At 47.6% G+C, this 22,505-nt stretch overlaps 1 protein-coding gene across 1 annotated transcript in view; it reads right to left on the reverse strand.

Annotated features, from left to right (window-relative positions):
- Positions 1–18,490, reverse strand: part of ADAMTS15 (ADAM metallopeptidase with thrombospondin type 1 motif 15) — a 120,728-nt gene extending 102,238 nt beyond the window's left edge. Inside the window, exon 1 of the mRNA XM_077249357.1 lies at positions 17,395–18,490. Coding sequence (XP_077105472.1) covers positions 17,395–18,357 — 963 coding nt within the window. The 5' untranslated portion in view covers positions 18,358–18,490. The remainder of the gene's footprint in view (positions 1–17,394) is intronic.
- Between the last annotated feature and the right edge of the window lie 4,015 nt (positions 18,491–22,505).

The raw sequence follows: 22,505 nt of genomic DNA on the forward strand, positions 1-22,505 counted from the left end.
GATCCGCTAGATGTCTTTCTCCTCGTCAGGCTCGTTGGAACTTATTTTTAAATCAATTTAACTTTGTTATCTCGTACCGTCCAGGTTCTCGTAATGGGAAGGCTGATGCTTTATCCCGAATCCATGCTGCGGATTCCGTACCTGGAGCTCCATCCAAGACCAGTCTATCTGGTGCCAATTTAATCGGAGTTATCCACGATCAGGACTTGTGGAAGGAGTGCAGGGAGGCCTATGAAGGTGATGTATTTCTGGCCAACCCACCTGTGGATATTAATCTTGTCTTTAAGGGTGGCATGTGGTTCAGAGATCGACGTATCTACATCCCTGAGGTCATCCGTCTGCAGATCCTCAAGTTGGTACATGACTCCAAGTTGGCTGGTCACAGGGGGGTACAGAAGACACAAGAGTTCCTGAGCCGATTCGTCTGGTGGCCAACTTGCCTGAAGGATACCAAGGACTATGTTCTCTCTTGCGAGGTATGTGCTCATTACAAGACTCCTCATGTGGCACCTACGGGTCTTCTACAACCATTACCTGTTCCGTCCCGCCCTTGGGTGTCTATATCAATGGACTTTATTGTGAAGCTGCCTACATCGGGGGGCATGAATACAATCATGGTGGTAGATGATCGTCTGACTAAAGCTGCTCATTTTGTTCCGTGCACCGGCATCCCCTCAGCTAAATATACAGTGAACTTGGTTATACAGAATGTCTTTTGGTTGCATGGGGTTCCGGATGAGATCATCTCTGACCGTGGAGTGCAGTTCACTTTAAGATTCTGGAAGGGGTTTTGCTCTGCACTAAATATTAATGTCTGTCTCTCTGCCGCTTACCATCCCCAGACAAATGGTCAGACTGAGCGTACCAACCAGACGCTGGAACAATATCTAAGATGCTATGTCAGCCATCTCCAGGATGATTGGTTGGAGTTGCTGCCGTTAGCCGAATTTTCATATAACAATTCTCATAGCGCCTCCACTAAATTTACACCTTTCTTTGCCAATCTGGGTTATTATCCGTGTATCTTACCTAGGTCTCCAATTAATTCTCCGGTTCTGGCAGTGGAGGAAAGGCTGACTGCGATGAGGCAAAATCTGGAGGTTCTGAAGGAATCCCTGACCACAGCTCAAGAACGTTGTAAGATATCGGCTGATAGATTCCGTAAACTTGCACCCATGTTCAAGGTAGGAGATTCCGTGTGGTTAGCAACTAAGAATCTGAAGTTAAACGTTCCTTCACAAAAACTTGGACAGAAATTCATTGGCCCTTTCAAGATCAACGGTATTGTAAGCTCTGTGGCCTGCCGGCTGAAGCTGCCTAGGACTATGAAGGTACACCCAGTTTTTCATGTATCTTTACTAAAGCCTGTATCTCCTAATACCTTCCAGGGACGTGTTGTGCCACCTCTGCAGCCTGTGGTGATTGATGGGCAAGAACAATTTGTGGTGGAGGAAATTGTTTATTCCAGGATTCGCAGGAATCGGCTCCAATATCTGATAAGATGGCAGGGATATCTCCCTGAGGAAGACTCTTGGGAACCTTTGGAAAACATCAATGCCCAACAGAAGATTTCTCGTTTTCATCAGAGATTCCCTGAGAAACCAGGTCCAGGATCGTCCTGAGGCCGCTTCTAAGGAGGGAGTAATGTCAGGACTCTGAACATTTTTTATTACCTTTTGTGCATTACTGCCCTTTTCCAAGATGGCGTCTTTGGTCTCATGTGCACTGTGTCTTCCTGCTATAAAACTCCACCCCAGCCTTCAGTCCGTGCTAGAGTATTCTGCCTTGCATCCAGCTCCTGACCTCTGGTGACTCCCTGGCTATATACCTGCTCCTGTGAACCTGTGGGGTTATCCTGCTACTCTGCTCTGAGTTCCTGCTGCATACACCAGTTCCAGTAATCCTCCTTCATCTGCTGCTTGTGTTTACTTCCATCTGCATTTGCTAGACATGTAAGCTGTTGCTGCTCTGCAAGAACCTGAGACTATTACCCAGACCTCCCTGGTTGAGCTAAGATATTATTTGAACTGCCTTATAAGCATATCTATCTGTGTTTTGGACTAAGCAAGGACTTATTCGTGTCAAGTATCCTCAAGAATAATTGTGCTTCATAGACTTTCTGCGTGATTGCATTTTCCTCTGAAGTTTCCTATAGACTGCTGAGCTGCATTTGATATTTGCACCAAGTGTTGTGGACTTGAGTTTCTCTCTGCACCTGCTTGAATCACCGTGTGATAATATAGACTTTACCACTTATAAAACTGTGTCCTATAGTTGTCTTGTTCCACGCAAAGAGTCTCCTGAGTTATCCCCTATAATTATTACAGGAAGGGTGAGATTCTGTACTGTGCAACATCTTAGCGTATTTTGCTGGGACTGTTCTACGTGATATCTGCCAGTTTTGTGGTTCAATAAAGTATTGCCACACTGTTTTACCCTCACCCTGTGTTGTCTGAGTAGCGTTACGCCCACGTGAAAGGGAGAGCGGGCATTCGGCAGGACGATCCCTGGTCCATGTGGTTCTGGCTAGCAGACCTGGGTGCCTGCCGATCCCCTGTATTTCCAGACATGGGCTGTACCCTGATAGCACAAGGGCCATACACTGATGGCTCACGAACTGAACACTGATGACACCGGTACCATTTTTTCATGTACGCCTTAAACGGACGTGTGAAGGAGGTGTTACATGGTGTGATTCACATGGGATAACTACTTTATATAGCAGAAATGTTGGCTCAGAAGTGATCTGATAACACGGTCAGCGGATAGTCTGCGCTGCTGTGGGGGCTCCACTAAGAATCATTAATAAATGCTACAATAAAAGCAAAAATGATCAGGAGCTAAAATCACCCTGACATCTGACCCATTCCTGCAGATGTGCACGAGTCCTGAATCTTATCACACATATGCAGCATCATGAGTAGAGTTGAGTGAATTTGTTGGGATTTAGGTTCGAATACGATCGGCAGTGAATATTGTTTTTGCAATATTCGTCGAACACAGAAAGACCCAGATCCCATCAATGATCGTCCCAGATGCCGTCAGAGATCGTCCCAGTCCCAATCCGAGATCATCCAAGACCCCGGCAGAGATTGTCCAAGGCCCCAGCAGAGGTCGTCCAAGATCCCGACAGAGATAGACCCAGATCTCGGAAGAGAGAGTCCAAGATCTCAGCAGAGAAAAACCCAGATCCCAGCAGAGATTGTCCCAGATCCCAGCAGAGATTGTCCCAGATCACAGCAGCGTTTATCAGAGAAGCAGACAGTCTTGAAGAGAAGCCGCCATCTGTAAGGGAATTGTACAGTGGGTACGGAAATTATTAGACCCCTTTAAATTTTTGACTGTTTCATTGCAGCCATTTGGTAAATTCAAAAAAGTTCATGTTTTTCTCATTAATGTACACTCTGCACCCCATCTTGACTGAAAAAAAAAAAACAGAAATGTAGAAATTCTTGCAAATGTAATAAAAAAGAAAACCTGAAATATCCCATGGTCATAAGTCTTCAGCCCCTTTGCTCAGTATTGAGTAGAAGCACTTTTTGAGCTAGTACAGCCATGAGTCTTCTTGGGAATGATGCCACAAGTTTTCCACCTCTGGATTTGGGGTTCCTCTGCCATTCTTCCTTGCAGATCCTCTCCAGTTCCGTCAGGTTGGATGGTGAACTTTGGTGGACAGCCATTTTCAGGTCTCTCCAGAGATGCTCAATTGTGTTTAGGACAGGGCTCTGGCTTGGTCGGTCAAGAATGGTCACAGATTTGCTCTGAAGCCATTCCTTTATTATTTTAGCTGTGTGCTTAGGGTCATTGTCTTGTTGGAAGGTGAACCTTCAGCCAAGTCTGAGGTCCAGAGCACTCTGGAAGATTTTGATCCAGGATATCACTGTACTTGGCTGCATTCATGTTTCCTTCAATGGCAACTAGTGATGAGCGAATACACTTGTTGCTCGGGTTTTCCCGGTCATGCTCGGGTGTCCTCCGAGTATTTTGGCGTGCTCGGAGATTTAGTTTTGTCGACACAACTGCATGATTTGTCCATGTCCATATACCCACTAGACCGGACTCCTTATTGGGGGACAATTTGACTGTGTCAGGACTGAGTATGGACCATTGTCTCTATATTTTTTGTCCATGACCATAAATGTGCAGTGTTCTTGGTTCCATTATTTTTATACACGGTGCACTAGGACTTTACTCCACACAGCCCTTATCTCATAGAACAAATACAAGCTCTGCATATAGGTTTATTGTAACCTTGCATGAATAGGGGTGTTCTATGTTTGTTAGGCTGGGATCACACATACGTGAGATACGGCTGAGTCTAGCAGGTGAAAACCCAGCTCTGGCACCGGCAATCCGGAGCGGAGCGTGCAGCTCCATGTATTGCTGTGCGGCTGCTCGCTCCGCTCCGGAGTACCGGCGCCAGAGCTGGGTTTTCACCTGCGATACTCGGCCGTATCTCGCGTATGTGTGATCCCAGCCTTATACTGATTTTTTCACAGGCACTGTTGGGCTGGTAGCATTAGCTCAGTAGATAGTCCTCATATGTATTGATTTTGTCATTTAACTTTATTTGGATTTGGTCTTTGGGTATTTGAGAGTATTTAACTCTTCATTATGGATCATTGTTTTGTGTGTAAATTATCCCAAATGGGCTTTTAAATGTTTTTATGTGTGTGTATTTTTTGGTCTTGAAATAAAAAATTTGTATATTTAAAAATATCTGGGTGATTCCTGTTCGTATGCATGTACTTTTTTCCTTGTTGTTCACACAACTGCATGATTTGTGGCTGCTGGACAGCCTGAATACATGTGGGGGTTGCCTGTTTGTTAGGGATTCCTCACATGTATTCAGCTGTCTAGCAACCGCAAATCAAGCAGCTGTGTCGACAAAAACTAAATCTCCGAGCACGCCAAAATACTCGGAGGACACCCGAGCATACTCGGGAAAACCCGAGCAAGGAGTATACTCGCTCATCACTAATAGCAACCAGTTGTCCTGTCCCTGCAGCTGAAAAACACCCCCATAGCATGATGCTGCCACCACCATGTTTCACTGTTGGGATTGTATTGGGCAGGTGATGAGCAGTGCCTGGTTTTCTCCACACATACCGCTTAGAATTATCACCACAAAGGTCTATCCTCATCTCATCAGACCAGAGAATCTTATTTCTCATAGTCTGGGAGTCCTTTATGTGTTTTTTAGTAAACTCTATGCGGCTTTCATATGTCTTGCACTGAGGAAGGTTTCCATCTGGCCACTCTGCCATAAAGGGCAGACTGGTGGAGGCTGCAGTGATAGTTGACTTTGTGGAACTTTGTCCCATCTCCCTACTGCATCTCTGGAGCTCAGCCACAGTGATCTTGGGGTTCTTCTTTACCTCTCTCACCAAGGTTCTTCGCCCACGATTGCTCAGTTTGGCTGGACGGCCAGGTCTAGGAAGACTTCCGGTGGTCCCAAACTTCTTCTTCCATTTAAGGATTATGGAGGCCATTGTGCTCTTATGAACCTTGAGTACTGCAGACATTCTGTTGTGACCTTGGCCAGATCTGTGCCTTGCCACAATTCTGTCTCTGAGCTCCTTGGCCAGTTCCTTTGGCCTCATGATTCTCCTTTGGTCTGACATGCAGTGTGAGCTGTGAGGTCTTATATAGACAGGTGTGCGCCTTTCCAAATCACGTCCTATCAGTTTAATTACACACAGCTGGACTCCAATCAAGGAGTAGAACCATCTCAAGGAGGATCACAAGGAAATGGACAGCATGGGACTTAAATATGTGTCTTAGCAAAGGGTCTGAAGACTTAGGACCATGTGATATTTCAGGTTTTCTTTTTTAATAAATTTGCAAAAATTACTTCATTTCTGTTTTTTTTCCAGTCAAGATGGGGTGCAGGGTGTACATTAATAAGAAAAAAATGAACTTTTTTGAATTTACTAAATGTCTTCAATGAAACAAAGAGAAACACTTAAAGTGATCTGAATACTTTCCGTAACCACTGTATATGAAGAGCGGAAATGAGCCGCTTTGTGCCGATTCCTCAGTGCAAGAACTTACCTGGACAGGAGGGCAAACAAGGACAAGAGAAGGGAAAGGTGAGGAGCAGTGCAGTCCTGGGAAATCCACAGCCCCCACACCCCACATCCAGTGCAGGGCAGGTTTCACAGACTGCTCTCTGCTGATTTGTGAGCCCATGTCTCTGCTTCTTGATAAACTCTCTGTGTTGCGGTTCTCTGCTGTCTGCGTTGTTTCTCACGCTCCCCGGTCACATTAGTGTCGCAGCTGCAGATGTTACACCGCTGCTGCGGTTTGTATCATGGAGTCATCCGACCACTTCTATCCCCTTTTATGTTTTCTCCCATTTCCATCTTCTGGGGAACGTCTCCCCTGTAATTAGGACCAGTCACTCGGTTCATCCTGAGCCTTCTGATTCATGAATACAAATTTGAAAATACCAGAATTAGGAGCAGGGGCGCAATAAGGGGGCACAAATCTGGCTGATAAGTGGCTTTAGTGGTTGTTGGCCAGGGTTGGAGTATATACAGGTCTGGACAATGCGAGAAGAGTAGCAGGTCTGGATGGTGGGTCCCAATGCAAAAGCACCAACGGGGTCCCAAATTATTGCAAGACTTTAATAAAATTGTTTTTTTCATATAGGCCAAAGGGACTTTAAGGGCCCCTCAGGCTCCAGGGCGCGGGTGTGATGGCAACCCCTGCCCATATTGTAGTCAGGCCCTGTTGCCCCGGTATTATTTCTGGTGTTCTCATCAACGATGCGCGTCCACCCCGGGCTCCCGGATCCGGTTACTGGGGAGTTGTAAAGTTCTCCGTCTCACTTCCCCTGATCCCGCAGGATATATATATATATATATATATATATATATATATATATATATATACACACACACTCACCGGCCACTTTATTAGGTACACCTGTCCAACTTCTTGTTAACACTTAATTTCTAATCAGCCAATCACATGGCGGCAACTCAGTGCATTTAGGCATGTAGACATGGTCAAGACAATCTCCTGCAGTTCAAACTGAGCATCAGTATGGGGAAGAAAGGTGATTTGAGTGCCTTTGAACGTGGCATGGTTGTTGGTGCCAGAAGGGCTGGTCTGAGTATTTCAGAAACTGCTGATCTACTGGGATTTTCACGCACAACCATCTCTATGGTTTACAGAAAATGGTCCGAAAAAGAAAAAAAATCCAGTGAGCGGCAGTTCTGTGGGCGGAAATGCCTTGTTGATGCCAGAGGTCAGAGGAGAATGGGCAGACTGGTTCGAGCTGATAGAAAGGCAACAGTGACTCAAATCGCCACCCGTTACAACCAAGGTAGGCCTAAGAGCATCTCTGAACGCACAGTGCGTCGAACTTTGAGGCAGATGGGCTACAGCAGCAGAAGACCACACCGGGTACCACTCCTTTCAGCTAAGAACAGGAAACTGAGGCTACAATTTGTACAAGCTCATCGAAATTGGACAGTAGAAGATTGGAAAAACGTTGCTTGGTCTGATGAGTCTCGATTTCTGCTGCGACATTCGGATGGTAGGGTCAGAATTTGGCGTAAACAACATGAAAGCATGGATCCATCCTGCCTTGTATGGAGCATCTTTGGGATGTGCAGCCGACAAATCTGCGGCAACTGTGTGATGCCATCATGTCAATATGGACCAAAATCTCTGAGGAATGCTTCCAGCACCTTGTTGAATCTATGCCACGAAGAATTGAGGCAGTTCTGAAGGCAAAAGGGGGTCCAACCCATTACTAGCATGGTGTACCTAATAAAGTGGCCGGTGAGTGTATATATATATATATATATATATATATATATATATATATATATATATATATATATATATATATATATATATATATATATATATACACACACATACATACATACATACATACATACATACACACCATGTTCCAAATTATTATGCATATTATATTTTTCTTGGGTTTTCCTAAATGGTCGGTGCAAATGACAGTCAGTCTAATAAAAGTCATCACCCGTTAGAGTATACATCGAATTTTATTGAAGAAACCTCCCAATGATAACAGTATAATCTCCACAATGAATAAAACCCAACAATGCACTGTTCCAAATTATTAGGCCCAGTAGAATTTCTAAACATTTGATATAAAGAACTGAAAAGTCTCATTTGTGGAATTTGCAGCATTAGGAGGTCACATTCACTGAACAAAAAAACTATTTAACTCCAAAACCTCCTAACAGGCCAAGTTACATGATAGGACCCTTCTTTGATATCACCTTCACAATTCTTGCATCCATTGAACTTGTGAGTTTTCAGAGAGTTTCTGCTTGTATTTCTTTGCCCCCTAGAGCTGCTGTTTGGATGTGAACGGCCTCCCACCCTCATAGATCTTTGGCTTGATGATCCTCCAAAGGCTCTCTATAGGGTTGAGGTTGAGGTCAGGGGAAGATGGTGGCCAATCCATGAGTTTATCCCCTTTTATGCCCATAGCAGCCAATGACTCAGAGGTATTCTTTGCAGCATGAGATGGGGCATTGTCAGCATGAAGATGACTTTGCTCCTGAAGGCACATTTCTGCTTTTTAGACCATGGAAGAAAGTTGTCAGTCAGAAACTCTATATACCGTGCAGAGGTCATTTTCACACCTTCAGGAACCTTAAAGTGCCCCACCAGCGGTTTCCCCATGATTCCGGCCCAAAACATGACTCCTCCACCTCCTTGCTGACGTCGCAGCCTTGTTGGGATATGGTGGCCATCCACCAACCATCCACTACTCCATCCATCTGGACCATCCAGGGTTGCTCAACACTCATCAGTAAACAAGACTGTTTGAAAATTAGTCTTCATGTATATCTGGGCCCACTACAACCGTTTCTGCTTGTGAACACTGTTTAGGGGTGGGCAAATAGTAGGTTTATGCACCACAGCAAGCCTTTAAAGGATCCTACACCTTGAGGTTCGAGGGACTCCAGAGGCACCAGCAGCTTCAAATAACTGTTTGCTGCTTTGTAATGGTATTTTGGCAGCAGCTCTCTTAATCCAATGAATTTGTCTGGCAGAAACCATCCTCATTATGCCTTTATCTGCATGAACTCTGTCTGTTTCAGTCACAAATCTCTTCACAGTACGATGATCACTCTTAAGTTTTCAGGAAACATCTAATGTTTTCATCCCTGGACCAAGGCATTGCACTATTTGATGCTTTTCGGCAGCAGAGAGATCCTTTTTATTTCCCATATTGCTATAAAATTGTGGCCTGCTTAATAATGTGGAACATCATTTTTAAGTAGTTTTCCTTTAATTAGAATCACCTGGAAAACTAATTATCACATGTGTTTAAGATTGATTTCAGTGATCCATTGAGCCCTAAGACACAATGCCATCCACAACTTTATTTAAAAAACAAAACAATTAAATCTTTATGACACTTAAATCCAATTTGCATAATAATTTGGAACACGGTGTATACAAGAGTGAAGCAGAGCGTCAGCTCCTATTTCCAGACCAGACGCCCCGTCTATCGCAACCTTTCACCTCATATCTGGGCCGTGTCCTGAGCCTCCACCTGGCAATGATTCCGGCTTCCACCATTGTGTGCTCTTCTTGGCCTCCTCGTGAGATTATGCATCTTAGTATCCATCGTCCCCACAACAGAAAGCAAAGCTCCAGTAGAGAACAGCACAGTGTGACCGCTGCCAACCCATAAAACCAAAACACTGGCCGATGGCTTATCACATCAGGATATGAGGAGCAGCCTAATATCTGTGGCCCCATAGAGCGACTGTGTCACTTTGTTCCTAGAAACGATAGGACATGCTGCACAGACGGCACTGAGCTGTACCTGCCCCCGCTCAGCCAGAACCCCAGCTCCTCCTCTAGCTCCACCTCCAGGCAGTCTGCCCGGCCCATGCTTAGCATGGGACATGTGACTGACTGCAGCTGGTCACATGACAACGCAGACCATACCCATAATCTCTGATACCACCTCACTCAGTTAAAGGCAATTTTTGGTGTAAACCCTCAACATTGTGCCGACCTAATTTATTAGGCTGGAATCTAGTATAGCACAATGGGGGCCCCGTGGTGGCTCAGAGTAAAGCAAAGAGGATATTCTTCTGCACCATCTATTGATTGGTGCGTATTGTAAGACTGTCTAGTCTACGTGTACAAGTTATGTAACACCCATTTACAAAAAAAAAAACCCACCCATTTCAGCGGGGTCACCGCCCCTTTTTCAGACAAGGTACCAACAGGGTCAAAACACATAAAAATGTAATGCAAGTCATGGCGGAAACCTGATGCCCAAGAAATCCTTCCCTTCGGGCTTCATGCTTGTGAAGATCTTATTCCCTCAGGACATTTCTTAATCACGACCGTGTCTGCTCCCAAGATGTCACCTAATAGAGGGCAAGTCGAAAACAATGGACATCTCTAGATCCTTCTGTCCTGAGCACACACCGACAATGTATATAGACCGTGTCCTGAGCACACCGACAATGTATATGCACAGTGTCCTGAGCACACACCGACAATGTATATACACAGTGTCCTGAGCACTCACCGACAATGTATATATACCGTGTCCTGAGCACACACTGACAATGTATATAGACCGTGTCCTGAGCACACACCGACAATGTATATACACAGTGTCCTGAGCACACACCGACAATGTATATAGACCGTGTCCTGAGCACACACCAACAATGTATATAGACAATGACCTGAGCACACACCGACAATGTATATACACAGTGTCCTGAGCACTCACCGACAATGTATATAGACCGTGTACTAAGCACACACCGACAATGTATATAGACCGTGTACTAAGCACACACCGACAATGTATATAGACCGTGTCCTGAGCACACACCGACAATGTATATACAGGTCCTTCTCAAAAAATTAGCATATAGTGTTAAATTTCATTATTTACCATAATGTAATGATTACAATTAAACTTTCATATACTATAGATTCATTATCCACCAACTGAAATTTGTCAGGTCTTTTATTGTTTTAATACTGATGATTTTGGCATACAACTCCTGATAACCCAAAAAACCTGTCTCAATAAATTAGCATATCAAGAAAAGGTTCTCTAAATGACCTATTACCCTAATCTTCTGAATCAACTAATTAACTCTAAACACATGCAAAAGATACCTGAGGCTTTTAAAAACTCCCTGCCTGGTTCATTACTCAAAACCCCCATCATGGGTAAGACTAGCGACCTGACAGATGTCAAGAAGGCCATCATTGACACCCTCAAGCAAGAGGGCAAGACCCAGAAAGAAATTTCTCAACAAATAGGCTGTTCCCAGAGTGCTGTATCAAGGCACCTCAATGGTAAGTCTGTTGGAAGGAAACAATGTGGCAGAAAACGCTGTACAACGAGAAAAGGTGACCGGAACCTGAGGAAGCAGTGGACTGAGTCTGGTGTGGAAACATCCAGAGCCACCGTGCACAGGCGTGTGCAGGAAATGGGCTACAGGTGCCGCATTCCCCAGGTAAAGCCACTTTTGAACCATAAACAACGGCAGAAGCGCCTGACCTGGGCTACAGAGAAGCAGCACTGGACTGTTGCTAAGTGGTCCCAAGTACTTTTTTCTGATGAAAGCAAATTTTGCATGTCATTTGGAAATCAAGGTGCCAGAGTCTGGAGGAAGACTGGGGAGAAGGAAATGCCAAAATGCCTGAAGTCCAGTGTCAAGTACCCACAGTCAGTGATGGTGTGGGGTGCCATGTCAGCTGCTGGTGTTGGTCCACTGTGTTTCATCAAGGGCAGGGTCAATGCAGCTAGCTATCAGGAGATTTTGGAGCACTTCATGCTTCCCTCGGCTGAAATGCTTTATGGAGATGAAGATTTCATTTTCCAGCACGAACTGGCACCTGCTCACAGTGCCAAAACCACTGGTAAATGGTTTACTGACCATGGTATTACTGTGCTCAATTGGCCTGCCAACTCTCCTGACCTGAACCCCATAGAGAATCTGTGGGATATTGTGAAGAGAAAGTTGAGAGACGCAAGACCCAACACTCTGGATGAGCTTAAGGCCGCTATTGAAGCATCCTGGGCCTCCATAACATCTCAGCAGTGTCACAGGCTGATTGCCTCCATGCCACGCCGCATTGAAGCAGTCATTTCTGCCAAAGGATTCCCGACCAAGTATTGAGTGCATAACTGAACATTATTATTTGATGGTTTTTTTGTTTGGTATTAAAAAACACTTTTATTTGATTGGTCGGGTGAAATATGCTAATTTATTGAGACAGGTTTTTTGGGTTATCAGGAGTTGTATGCCAAAATCATCAGTATTAAAACAATAAAAGACCTGACAAATTTCAGTTGGTGGATAATGAATCTATAGTATATGAAAGTTTAATTGTAATCATTACATTATGGTAAATAATGAAATTTAACACTATATGCTAATTTTTTGAGAAGGACCTGTACACCACATCCTCTGACTACGCACACCCAGAGGGGTTGTTATGTGTCCCATTATTAGCTTTGCCAGCAGCTGACTGGCACTGGGTGTTGCCATTTTCCTCAGCAGAATCCTTTGCAGCAAATTATCACATTCAACCAAATTAACAAACAAAAAAGAAAAGTGTTTTTCTGGCATTTATCAAGTTCTGAGACACAGCCCCGGCATTAAACTTCCACAGATCCCCATAGAGGACGGAACTGATGTCTTTTTACTGAGGAGACACATTCATCATCATCATCATTATCGTTGCGGGCCATTCTCTAATGAAATATTCTTATCCGCATGATATTTGCTGCTTTGCCCATGAAGACGCAGCAGCTTCCACCGTGACTGCGCCATCCACAGACGACAGACTGCTGCATCTGGATCGTGCCACAAAACTGCGACAGTCGCATCTACATCCAAGTATCTGACAGTTTCCTCTAAATTCTATGTGACAAAGTATAAAACAAGTAGAGAAGAGGGGCGAGGAGACAAGTCATGGGTCATTCTGCAACTATTGGACAACTGCGAAGAAGCTGCCATATGTAAGTGCAAAAGGTGAGATAAAGTGCGGTAGGGCGAGGTGCGAGTCTAGCCATATATGTATGGTCAGCATGGCTGCAGAGAAGAAGGGATGAGGAGGAGAAGGATGCGAAGGGTTCACTTCTCTAATCTTTCCAGTGGCTGCAGATGGAGCTTTAGTTAAGTTACTCATGACCATGGATCCATCCCATGCCGAGCGTCACTGAGCATCCATCCCATGCCGAGCGTCACCGCGCATCCATCCCGTGCCGAGCGTCACCGAGCAACCGTCCCGTGCCGAGCGTCACCGAGCATCCATCCCGTGCATCACCGAGCATCCATGCAGTGCCGAGCGTCAACGAGCATCCATGCCGTGCCGAGCGTCACTGAGCATCCATGCCGTGCCGAGCGTCACCGAGCATCCAACCCGTGCCCAGCATCACCGAGCATCCATCCCGTACCGAGCGTCACCGCGCATCCATCCCGTACCGAGCGTCACCACGCATCCATCCCATGTCGAGCGTCACCGAGCATCCAACCCGTGCCCGGCGTCACCGAGCATCCATCCCGTACCAAGCGTCACCGCGCATCCATCCCGTACCGAGCGTCACCACGCATCCATCCCATGCCGAGTGTCACCGAGCATCCAACCCGTGCCCGGCGTCACCGAGCATCCATCCTGTACCGAGCGTCACCACGCATCCATCCCGTGCCCAGCGTCACCGCGCATCCAACCCGTGCCCAGCGTCACCGCGCATCCATCTTGTACCGAGCGTCACCGAGCATCCATCCGGTGCCCAGTGTCACCGCGCATCCATCCCGTGCCGAGCGTCACCGCGCATCCCACCCGTGCCCGGCGTCACCGAGCCTCCATCATGTGCCGAGCATCACCGCGCATCCAGCATCCATCCCGTGCCGAGCGTCACCATGCATCCATCCCGTGCCCAGCGTCACCGAGCATCCATCCCGTGCCCAGTGTCACCGAGCATCCATCCCGTGCCCAGCGTCACCGAGCATCCATCCCGTGCCCAGCGTCACCGAGCATCCATCCCATGCCGAGTGTCACTGAGCATCCATCCCGCGCCCAGCATCACCTAGCATCCATCCCATGCCGAGTATCCATCCCATGCCGAGCGTCACCGAGCATCCATCCCGTGCCCAGCATCACCGCGCATCCATCCCGTGCCCAGCGTCACTGCACGTCCATGCCGTGCCCAGCATCACCACGCATCGATCCCATGCCGAGCGTCACTGAGCATCAGGGGCGGATTATAATGAGGTCAATCTGGGTGGTAGGCCAGGGCCCAGTGGTATGGGGGGCCCTGAGCAACCACTCAGATTGACCGCCGCCATGAGGGCATTACTGCTCTGACTGACATATGGGCCCGGTGGGCAGAGAGGGCCCGCATTGGGCCCCATCTCATTTGCTCACCGGACCCCTACCGGCGCTGAGGCAGTTTAACGCTATTGACGTGCTAGTCAATAGTTAACAGCCGCCAGCCAATCGGAGGCTGGCAGCTGACATCAGCTTCAGCGCGCACGTCACCGGTGTCTGATGTCATTGCCAGTCGCCAGCGAGTGTGTGCTTCAGCTGCAAGGAGGGAGCTTCGCCGAAGGAGCGCGGACAGGTGAGGAGAACTTGTTTTTTTAATTTCGAACAGCAATCCGGGGGGCCCGGGCCAGAATGCTGGACACTGGGGGCAGAGATGCTGGACACTGGGGGCAGAGATGCTGGACACTGGCGGCAGAGATGCTGGACACTGGCGGCAGAGATGCTGGACACTGGCGGCAGAGATGCTGGACACTGGCGGCAGAGATGCTGGACACTGGCGGCAGAGATGCTGGACACTGGCGGCAGAGATGCTGGACACTGGGGGCAGAGATGCTGGACACTGGGGGCAGAGATGCTGGACACACTGGGGCAGAGATGCTGGACACACTGGGGCAGAGATGCTGGACACACTGGGGCAGAGATGCTGGACACACTGGGGCAGAGATGCTGGACACACTGGGGCAGAGATGCTGGACACACTGGGGCAGAGATGCTGGACACACTGGGGCAGAGATGCTGGACACTGGGGGCAGAGATGCTGGACACTGGGGGCAGAGATGCTGGACACTGGCGGCAGAGATGCTGGACACTGGCGGCAGAGATGCTGGACACTGGCGGCAGAGATGCTGGACACTGGGGGCAGAGATGCTGGACACTGGGGGCAGAGATAGTGGACACTGGGGGCAGAGATAGTGGACACATTGGGGGCAGGACTGGAGACATGGGCAGAATGTAGATATGGGGCATGATTGGAGACACAGGGCAGAATGAAAGACATGGGGCAGGATTGGAGACAGATTGTGGAGGATCATGTGGATACGATGGAGACTGATGGGGCAGGATGGGGATATCATATGGGGCAGGATGGATACTCATGAGGGCAGGATGGGAGAACATATGGCTGGAGCCAGGAATGAGATACACGGGGCCAGGATGGGGGATATTATTATTACCATAGGGGCTAATTAAGGGATATTATTACTGCAGTGATGTATTTATTTTATTTTTTGAGGACACTGTTTTAAATGGGGGGGCGGTCCTGTTACTGTGTAGAGTGATACTATGAAATGACAGAAAAAAGACTCGCACATCCTAACTAGTGTGAATAGGTGCATACCAGGAGCAGCTACCTCCATACATAAATATACAAAAAAGGTTGCACTCTATCGTGCCAAAGCATGTCTAATATGGAATACTTGAAATTTGAATAGCAAAATGGCTTTTGAACATTAGAAAATTATTTAAGAGACGCTTAGCACAGAATTTGATATAATCAAATAGTGTGTGCCCATCAACCGACGTCAAGGTGGTCTCATAAACTGATGGGTCCCTGACCTCCCTGTCCAAATGTGAACACCATGTGGTTTTTAATTGCATCTCATTACACTTGGTCCCGGCCAACTCATATGTAGGCTGTGCTGAACAGAGGTTTTCACATTCACCCAGGCATACAGACATTGGCCTTTGGTAAGTGTTCACATTTGGACAGGGAGGTCAGGGACCCATCAGTTTATGAGACCACCTTGACGTCGGTTGATGGGCACACACTATTTGATTATATCAAATTCTGTGCTAAGCGTCTCTTAAATAATTTTCTAATGTTCAAAAGCCATTTTGCTATTCAAATTTCAAGTATTCCATATTAGACATGCTTTGGCACGATAGAGTGCAACCTTTTTTGTATATTTATGTATGGAGGTAGCTGCTCCTGGTATGCACCTATTCACACTAGTTAGGATGTGCGAGTCTTTTTTCTGTCATTTCAATGCTAGCTTATTGACTGAGCACTCCTCCCATCACCATGTGGTTTTTAATTGCATCTCATTACACTTGGTCCCGGCCAACTCATATGTAGGCTGTGCTGAACAGAGGTTTTCACATTCACCCAGGCATACAGACATTGGCCTTTGGTAAGTGTTCACATTTGGACAGGGAGGTCAGGGACCCATCAGTTTATGAGACCACCTTGACGTCGGTTGATGGGCACACACTATTTGATTATATCAAATTCTGTGCTAAGCGTCTCTTAAATAATTTTCTAATGTTCAAAAGCCATTTTGCTATTCAAATTTCAAGTATTCCATATTAGACATGCTTTGGCACGATAGAGTGCAACCTTTTTTGTATATATATATATATATATATATATATATATATATATATAGATAGAGAGAGAGAGAGAGAGAGAGAGAGAGAGAGAGAGAGAGAGAGAGAGAGAGAGAGAGAGAGATACTATGTCGCCTCTTTTTCTTTATGTGGTGTAATGTAGAAGTTGAGAAAAATTAAGTAATGTGTTCTACAAGCGGAGCTCGAGATAACTGTGTTATTTCCTGCAGAGACGAGTCCTGGCTAAATGAAGTGATGGCAGTCTGTGCTGGATGAAACATGAAGGACTTCACCTAGAGACGTCACTGGTGTGTCAGTGTTACCTATACACTGACACTATACATTGTATACCATATACTGAACTGAAGGGTAAATTGACTAGATCAATGGATATTTGACAGGTTATAGTTTCTATAACTGAACTATTTTTCTGGTTCAGGTATATGATGACCCCGTCGCATGACCCCGTCACATGACCGGGGGCCCACAGTGTCTGAACAGCCCGGGGCCCTGGCTACCCTTAATCCACCCCTGCTGAGCATCCATCCCGTGCCGAGCGTCACCACGCATCCATCCCGTGCCGAGCGTCACCACGCATCTATCACGTGCCGAGCGTCAACGCGCATCCATCCCGTGCCCGGCATCACCGTGCATCCATCCCGTGCCCAACGTCAACACGCATCCATCCTGTGCCCAGCATCACCATGTATCCACACTCATGCCCTCAGTGCTCACCTGCTTGGTGAAGAGGATGGCCGTGTCCCAGTACTCCGGGTGCTTGTCACTCGCTTTGTTCCATTTCTTCTGCCAGGCACAGAAGCTCCTCAGGGTCATGGCTGCGTTGGTGGTCACTTTTGGACCATTGCCGTCATCAGTCAGTACCATGAATTTGACCACTGCGATGTTGATGGGGTTCTGGATGCTGGGGTGGTGGTATAATCGGGCTGCCGTGGCCATTAATGTGAGCAAATAGTGCTGAAGGTCATCTCCATGGAACTTCAGCATGGACTCATCAGCTACAATCAATGTCTCCACATGTCTCGTGATGGAAGCAAAGCGCCGAGAGCGGCGACCACCCCTGGACCTGGTACCATTGCCATGGCTGCCTGGGTTCTTGGATCCCTTGTATCTCTGCAGAGCCTCTAGGATGCCATGGTTCAGTGCAGAGCTGACCCCACACCTGGATGTGGTCTCCGCTACCTGGGAGTGGGGGGCCCTTCTTTTCTGCAGCAGGTGCGTCTCCTGCTGACCTCTTGGAAAGGGGTCTAACGTGTAGTTCTTCAAAGGGCTGATGAAATACTCGACTCCGTGGTAGCCAAAAGCCCCCCGAAGTCCTCCACAAAGGCTCAGCACTGCGAACGAGTCCCGGTCAGAATTGACGTCTCCAGAGTAGAAGCAATGCCTGACACTTGGCGAGGGCTTGGGGAGAGCGCCAGGAAAATGCATGGAAAAGGCTGGGGCAAGAAACTGAGAATCAGGACTCAAATTCAGATAAAAATCCTCCTGGAAAGCCGAGATCTGGAAAATGACTCCTCTGTCTGTAATCTGGTCATTACTTTCCAGGAAATATAGCCTTCCATTGAGATCAGGATCCAGCCTTTTAGGGGTGACGAGGACCCCGTCCAGAGAAGAGCACAAAGGACTTGGGAAGAGGAGATCCAGGGCAAGCAGCAAAGTGACAGCCAGATGTGTGTGCATGGTGGCCGATCACTCACCGGGAGCCCAAAAACTGGCCACAATACAAGATGTGATGGATGGAGAATGGCCTGAAGTTCATCCAGATGTGCTGCTCTGTGCTACCTGCCAGCTCACAGGCAGCATCAGCCTCCTGGACGCCTTTATATACATCTCGGTCCCATGCAAACACTTTTTTTCATTTTCTGGGAGGTGCTGGGAACACTCATTGCCTCATTATAACACACATTCTCTGCCTCCCTTTCCCCATAGCCGGCAGGGTTTAAAGAGCCAGCAAACGACATCATCGGCTGAGGAGCAGCTGTTCTCTCCCTCCCTCTCCCATGGCAGAATGTGGAGGCTTCTCTGCAGCCTTCAGACCTGACACTGCAGTCAGGACATTTCCCAGCAGAGGAATCTGCACTGTGTGAGAGGATGATTGCCGGATTTCCCCCTGGGTATGAGACAGCAGGGCCAGAGTCTCGTCCTCCAGGACACTATCTGGACACTTGTGCATGGCTGCTCAGGAGTGGCAGAACTTTCTGCAGACAGCTTGTCACCAGAGATGGGTGGTGTTCAGAGTTGATAGGTCAAGCAAGGGCAGCACTGGGATGGTTGGTCAAGTGTCAGCAGCATTTTCTGAAAGCGATTTATCAGGAGCGAGCAAACTTTCTGGAGCTGGTCCTTAGTGGACAGCGCTCAGGAGTGGACCGCGCTCAGGAGTGGGCCGCGCTCAGGAGTGGGTCGCGCTCAGGAGTGGGTCGCGCTCAGGAGTGGGTCGCGCTCAGGAGTGGGTCGCGCTCAGGAGTGGGTCGCGCTCAGGAGTGGGTCGCGCTCAGGAGTAGGTCGCGCTCAGGAGTAGGTCGCGCTCAGGAGTGGGCCGCGCTCAGGAGTAGGTCGCGCTCAGGAGTGGGCCGCGCTCAGGAGTAGGTCGCGCTCAGGAGTAGGTCGCGCTCAAGAGTGGACAGTGTTCAGGAGTTGGCCACGCTCAGGAGTGGGCAGCGCTCAGGAGTGGGCAGCGCTCAGGAGGGGGCAGCGCTCAGTTGTGGACCGCGCTCAGGAGTGGACCGCGCTCAGGAGTGGACCGCGCTCAGGAGTGGACCGCGCTCAGGAGTGGACCGCGCTCAGGAGTTATCAGCGCTCAGGAGTGGCCAGCACTCAGTTGTGGGCCGCGCTCAGGAGTGGACAGTGCTCAGGAGTGACCACTAGTGTTGAGCGATACCGTCCGATACTTGAAAGTATCGGTATCGGAAAGTATCGGCCGATACCGGCAATCACAGGACTTGATCACAGGATTTTAAAATGCGCGCGTGTCCAGCCTCCCGTGACGTCACGGCTTGTGATTGGTTGCGTCGCCCATGTGACCGCGACGCAACCAATCACAACGCCGGAACGTAATTTTAAAATCCTGAAGGACCTGAAATTACGTCACGGCTTGCTGTGATTGGTTGCGTCCTGGCCACATGGGCGGCGCGCGACCAATCACAAGCCGGGACTTCGCGTAAGGAAGTTAAAGCGCAAATTTTAAGCAAACAACGCTGCCGGTTCCCTCGGTAAGGTGCAGGCTGCGTCGGAGAGGTGAGTATAGAAATATTTTTTATTTTAATTCTTTATTTTACACATTAATGTTGTTTCGATACCGATACCCGATACCACAAAAGTATCGGATCTCGGTATCGGAATTCCGATACAGCAAATATCGGCCGATACCCGATACTTGCGGTATCGGAATGCTCAACACTAGTGACCACGTTTGTTTTTTTAGATACAGAAGAATGATTGTAGAACCGAGCATTGACACCACTGAGCATGTCGCAGAATTAGAAGAAAAAACTTCCCCCACAGCCTCGCTCGTCTATGATAGGCGCCTGAAGAGGAATGACACTTAAAATAATTGTTGATCAACCTTTGTAAAAGTTCTGCATATTTGTAATCGACTTCATTACCTTATGTTGCCTCCTTCTCTCCAGAATACTGCACTGCTCTTCTGTGGCAATACCTGGCTCAAGCAGCTTTAGAAGCTCTTTTAAACTGCTGCTCAGCAAGATCTGTACACTGAGCTCAATTTGCGGACTGAAATTTCCCTCTCCATGCCCTTCCCCAATTCTGAGAGGTAACGACACATACACAGTTTGCTTGAGTGCAGAGAATGTATCTTTCTGAGCAGCCGTTAAAAGCAGTTTCTAAAAGGAGCTTCAACTGGGCATTGTAGCAGCAGAGTGCTAGGAGCTTACCTGGTGAGGAGGATTCTGGAAGCAGTAGGTCATGGTGAGCAGCATGGATCAGAAACGATAATGTAGTGGAGCTGGATTTGCAGCATGGCGTGTGGATTGTTACAGAGGAATATGAAGGACAGTAGATGAGTAAATGGATTAGAAAGCACTGGAAACTTGCAGAAATGCAGCTACCCTGAGGAATAGTAAAGATGTTTAGACAAACTGATAACTTGCTGCAGAAATGATGTTGCACATAGGAATAGCAGAAATGTGTAGACAAACTGGTACCTTGCTTGTAGAGTGCGGACAACACCAGGATGGCAGAAACAAGTTTGTTAATATAACTTGACACAGCAGAACTGAGAGTGCAACAGTACCAGACATTGCTGCCGGACTGAGCTCGTAAGAAACGGATAGTTGATGAAGTGCAGACAGGAATAGCTGGGAAAATAATTAAGACATCTGGGTGGAGCCATGAGTCTAGCTCCAGGAGCAGCCACCTGAGCCGGCCTAGAGACAGGCATAGAAAAGGAAGCAAAACCCAGCACAAAATCAGGCACAGAGGAGTGATGAAGGCAGCAAACCAAGGCCATGGAGACTATGGGACAAATTCTCTCATTTGTAAAGGCCGATCAAAATGATATTAAGAGTTTATTCTGTAAATCGCAATATTATCTTAAAGCTGCAGAACTTTCATTCACGCGAATTAACTGACTGTCCAGAATAATTGTTGAGTGCACTTACACAAGTTTTCTTCTCTGTAGACTCCATCTCCAATTTGTAGTTGCCTCTGAGCTAATTGTTGGATACAGCTGCCAGAGGGGGAAGGAGACAAAGAATATCCTGGTGATTATAGATACAGCTGCCAGAGGGGAAGGAGACAAGGAATATACTGGTGGCTATAGTTAAAGCTGCCAGAGGGGGAAGGAGACAAGAAATATACTGGTGGCTAGAGTTACAGCTGCCAGAGGGGGAAGGAGACAAGGAATATACTGGTGGCTATAGATACAGCTCCCAGAGGGGGAAGGGCACAAGGAATATACTGGTGGCTATAGATACAGCTGCCAGAGGGAGAAGGAGACAAGGAATATACTGGTGGCTTTAGATACAGCTGACAGAGGGGGAAGGAGACAAGGAATATACTGGTGGCTATAGATACAGCTCCCAGAGGGGGAAGGAGACAAGGAATATACTGGTGGCTATATATACAGCTGACAGAGGGAGAAGGAGACAAGGAATATACTGGTGGCTAGAGTTACAGCTGACAGAGGGGGAAGGGCACAAGGAATATACTGGTGGCTATAGATACAGCTGCCAGAGGGAGAAGGAGACAAGGAATATACTGGTGGCTTTAGATACAGCTGACAGAGGGGGAAGGAGACAAGGAATATACTGGTGGCTAGAGTTACAGCTGCCAGAGGGGAAATGAGACAAGGAATATACTCGTGGCTATAGTTACAGCTGACAGAGGGGGAAGGGGACAAGGAATATACTGGTGGCTATAGATACAGCTGCCAGAGGGAGAAGGAGACAAGGAATATACTGGTGGATGTAGATACAGCTTACAGAGGGGGAAGGGGACAATGAATTTACTGGTGGCTATAGCTACAGCTGCGAGAGGGGGAAGGAGACAAGGAATATACTACTGGCTAGAGTTACAGCTGCCAGAGGGGAAAGGAGACAAGGAATATACTGGTGGCTATGGTTACAGCTGCCAGAGAGGAAAGGAGGCAAGGAATATACTGTTGGCTATAGATACAGTTGCCAGAGAGGAAAGGAGACAAGGAATATACTGGTGGCTTTAGATACAGCTGCCAGAGGGGGAAGGAGACAAGGAATATACTGGTGGTTAGAGTTACAGCTCCCAGAGGGGAAAGGAGACAAGGAATATACTACTGGCTAGAGTTACAGCTGCCATAGGGGAAAGGAGACAAGGAATATACTGGTGGCTATAGT

The sequence above is a fragment of the Ranitomeya variabilis genome, chromosome 4, assembly GCF_051348905.1.
Source record: "Ranitomeya variabilis isolate aRanVar5 chromosome 4, aRanVar5.hap1, whole genome shotgun sequence".
Classification (NCBI taxonomy): domain Eukaryota; kingdom Metazoa; phylum Chordata; class Amphibia; order Anura; family Dendrobatidae; genus Ranitomeya; species Ranitomeya variabilis.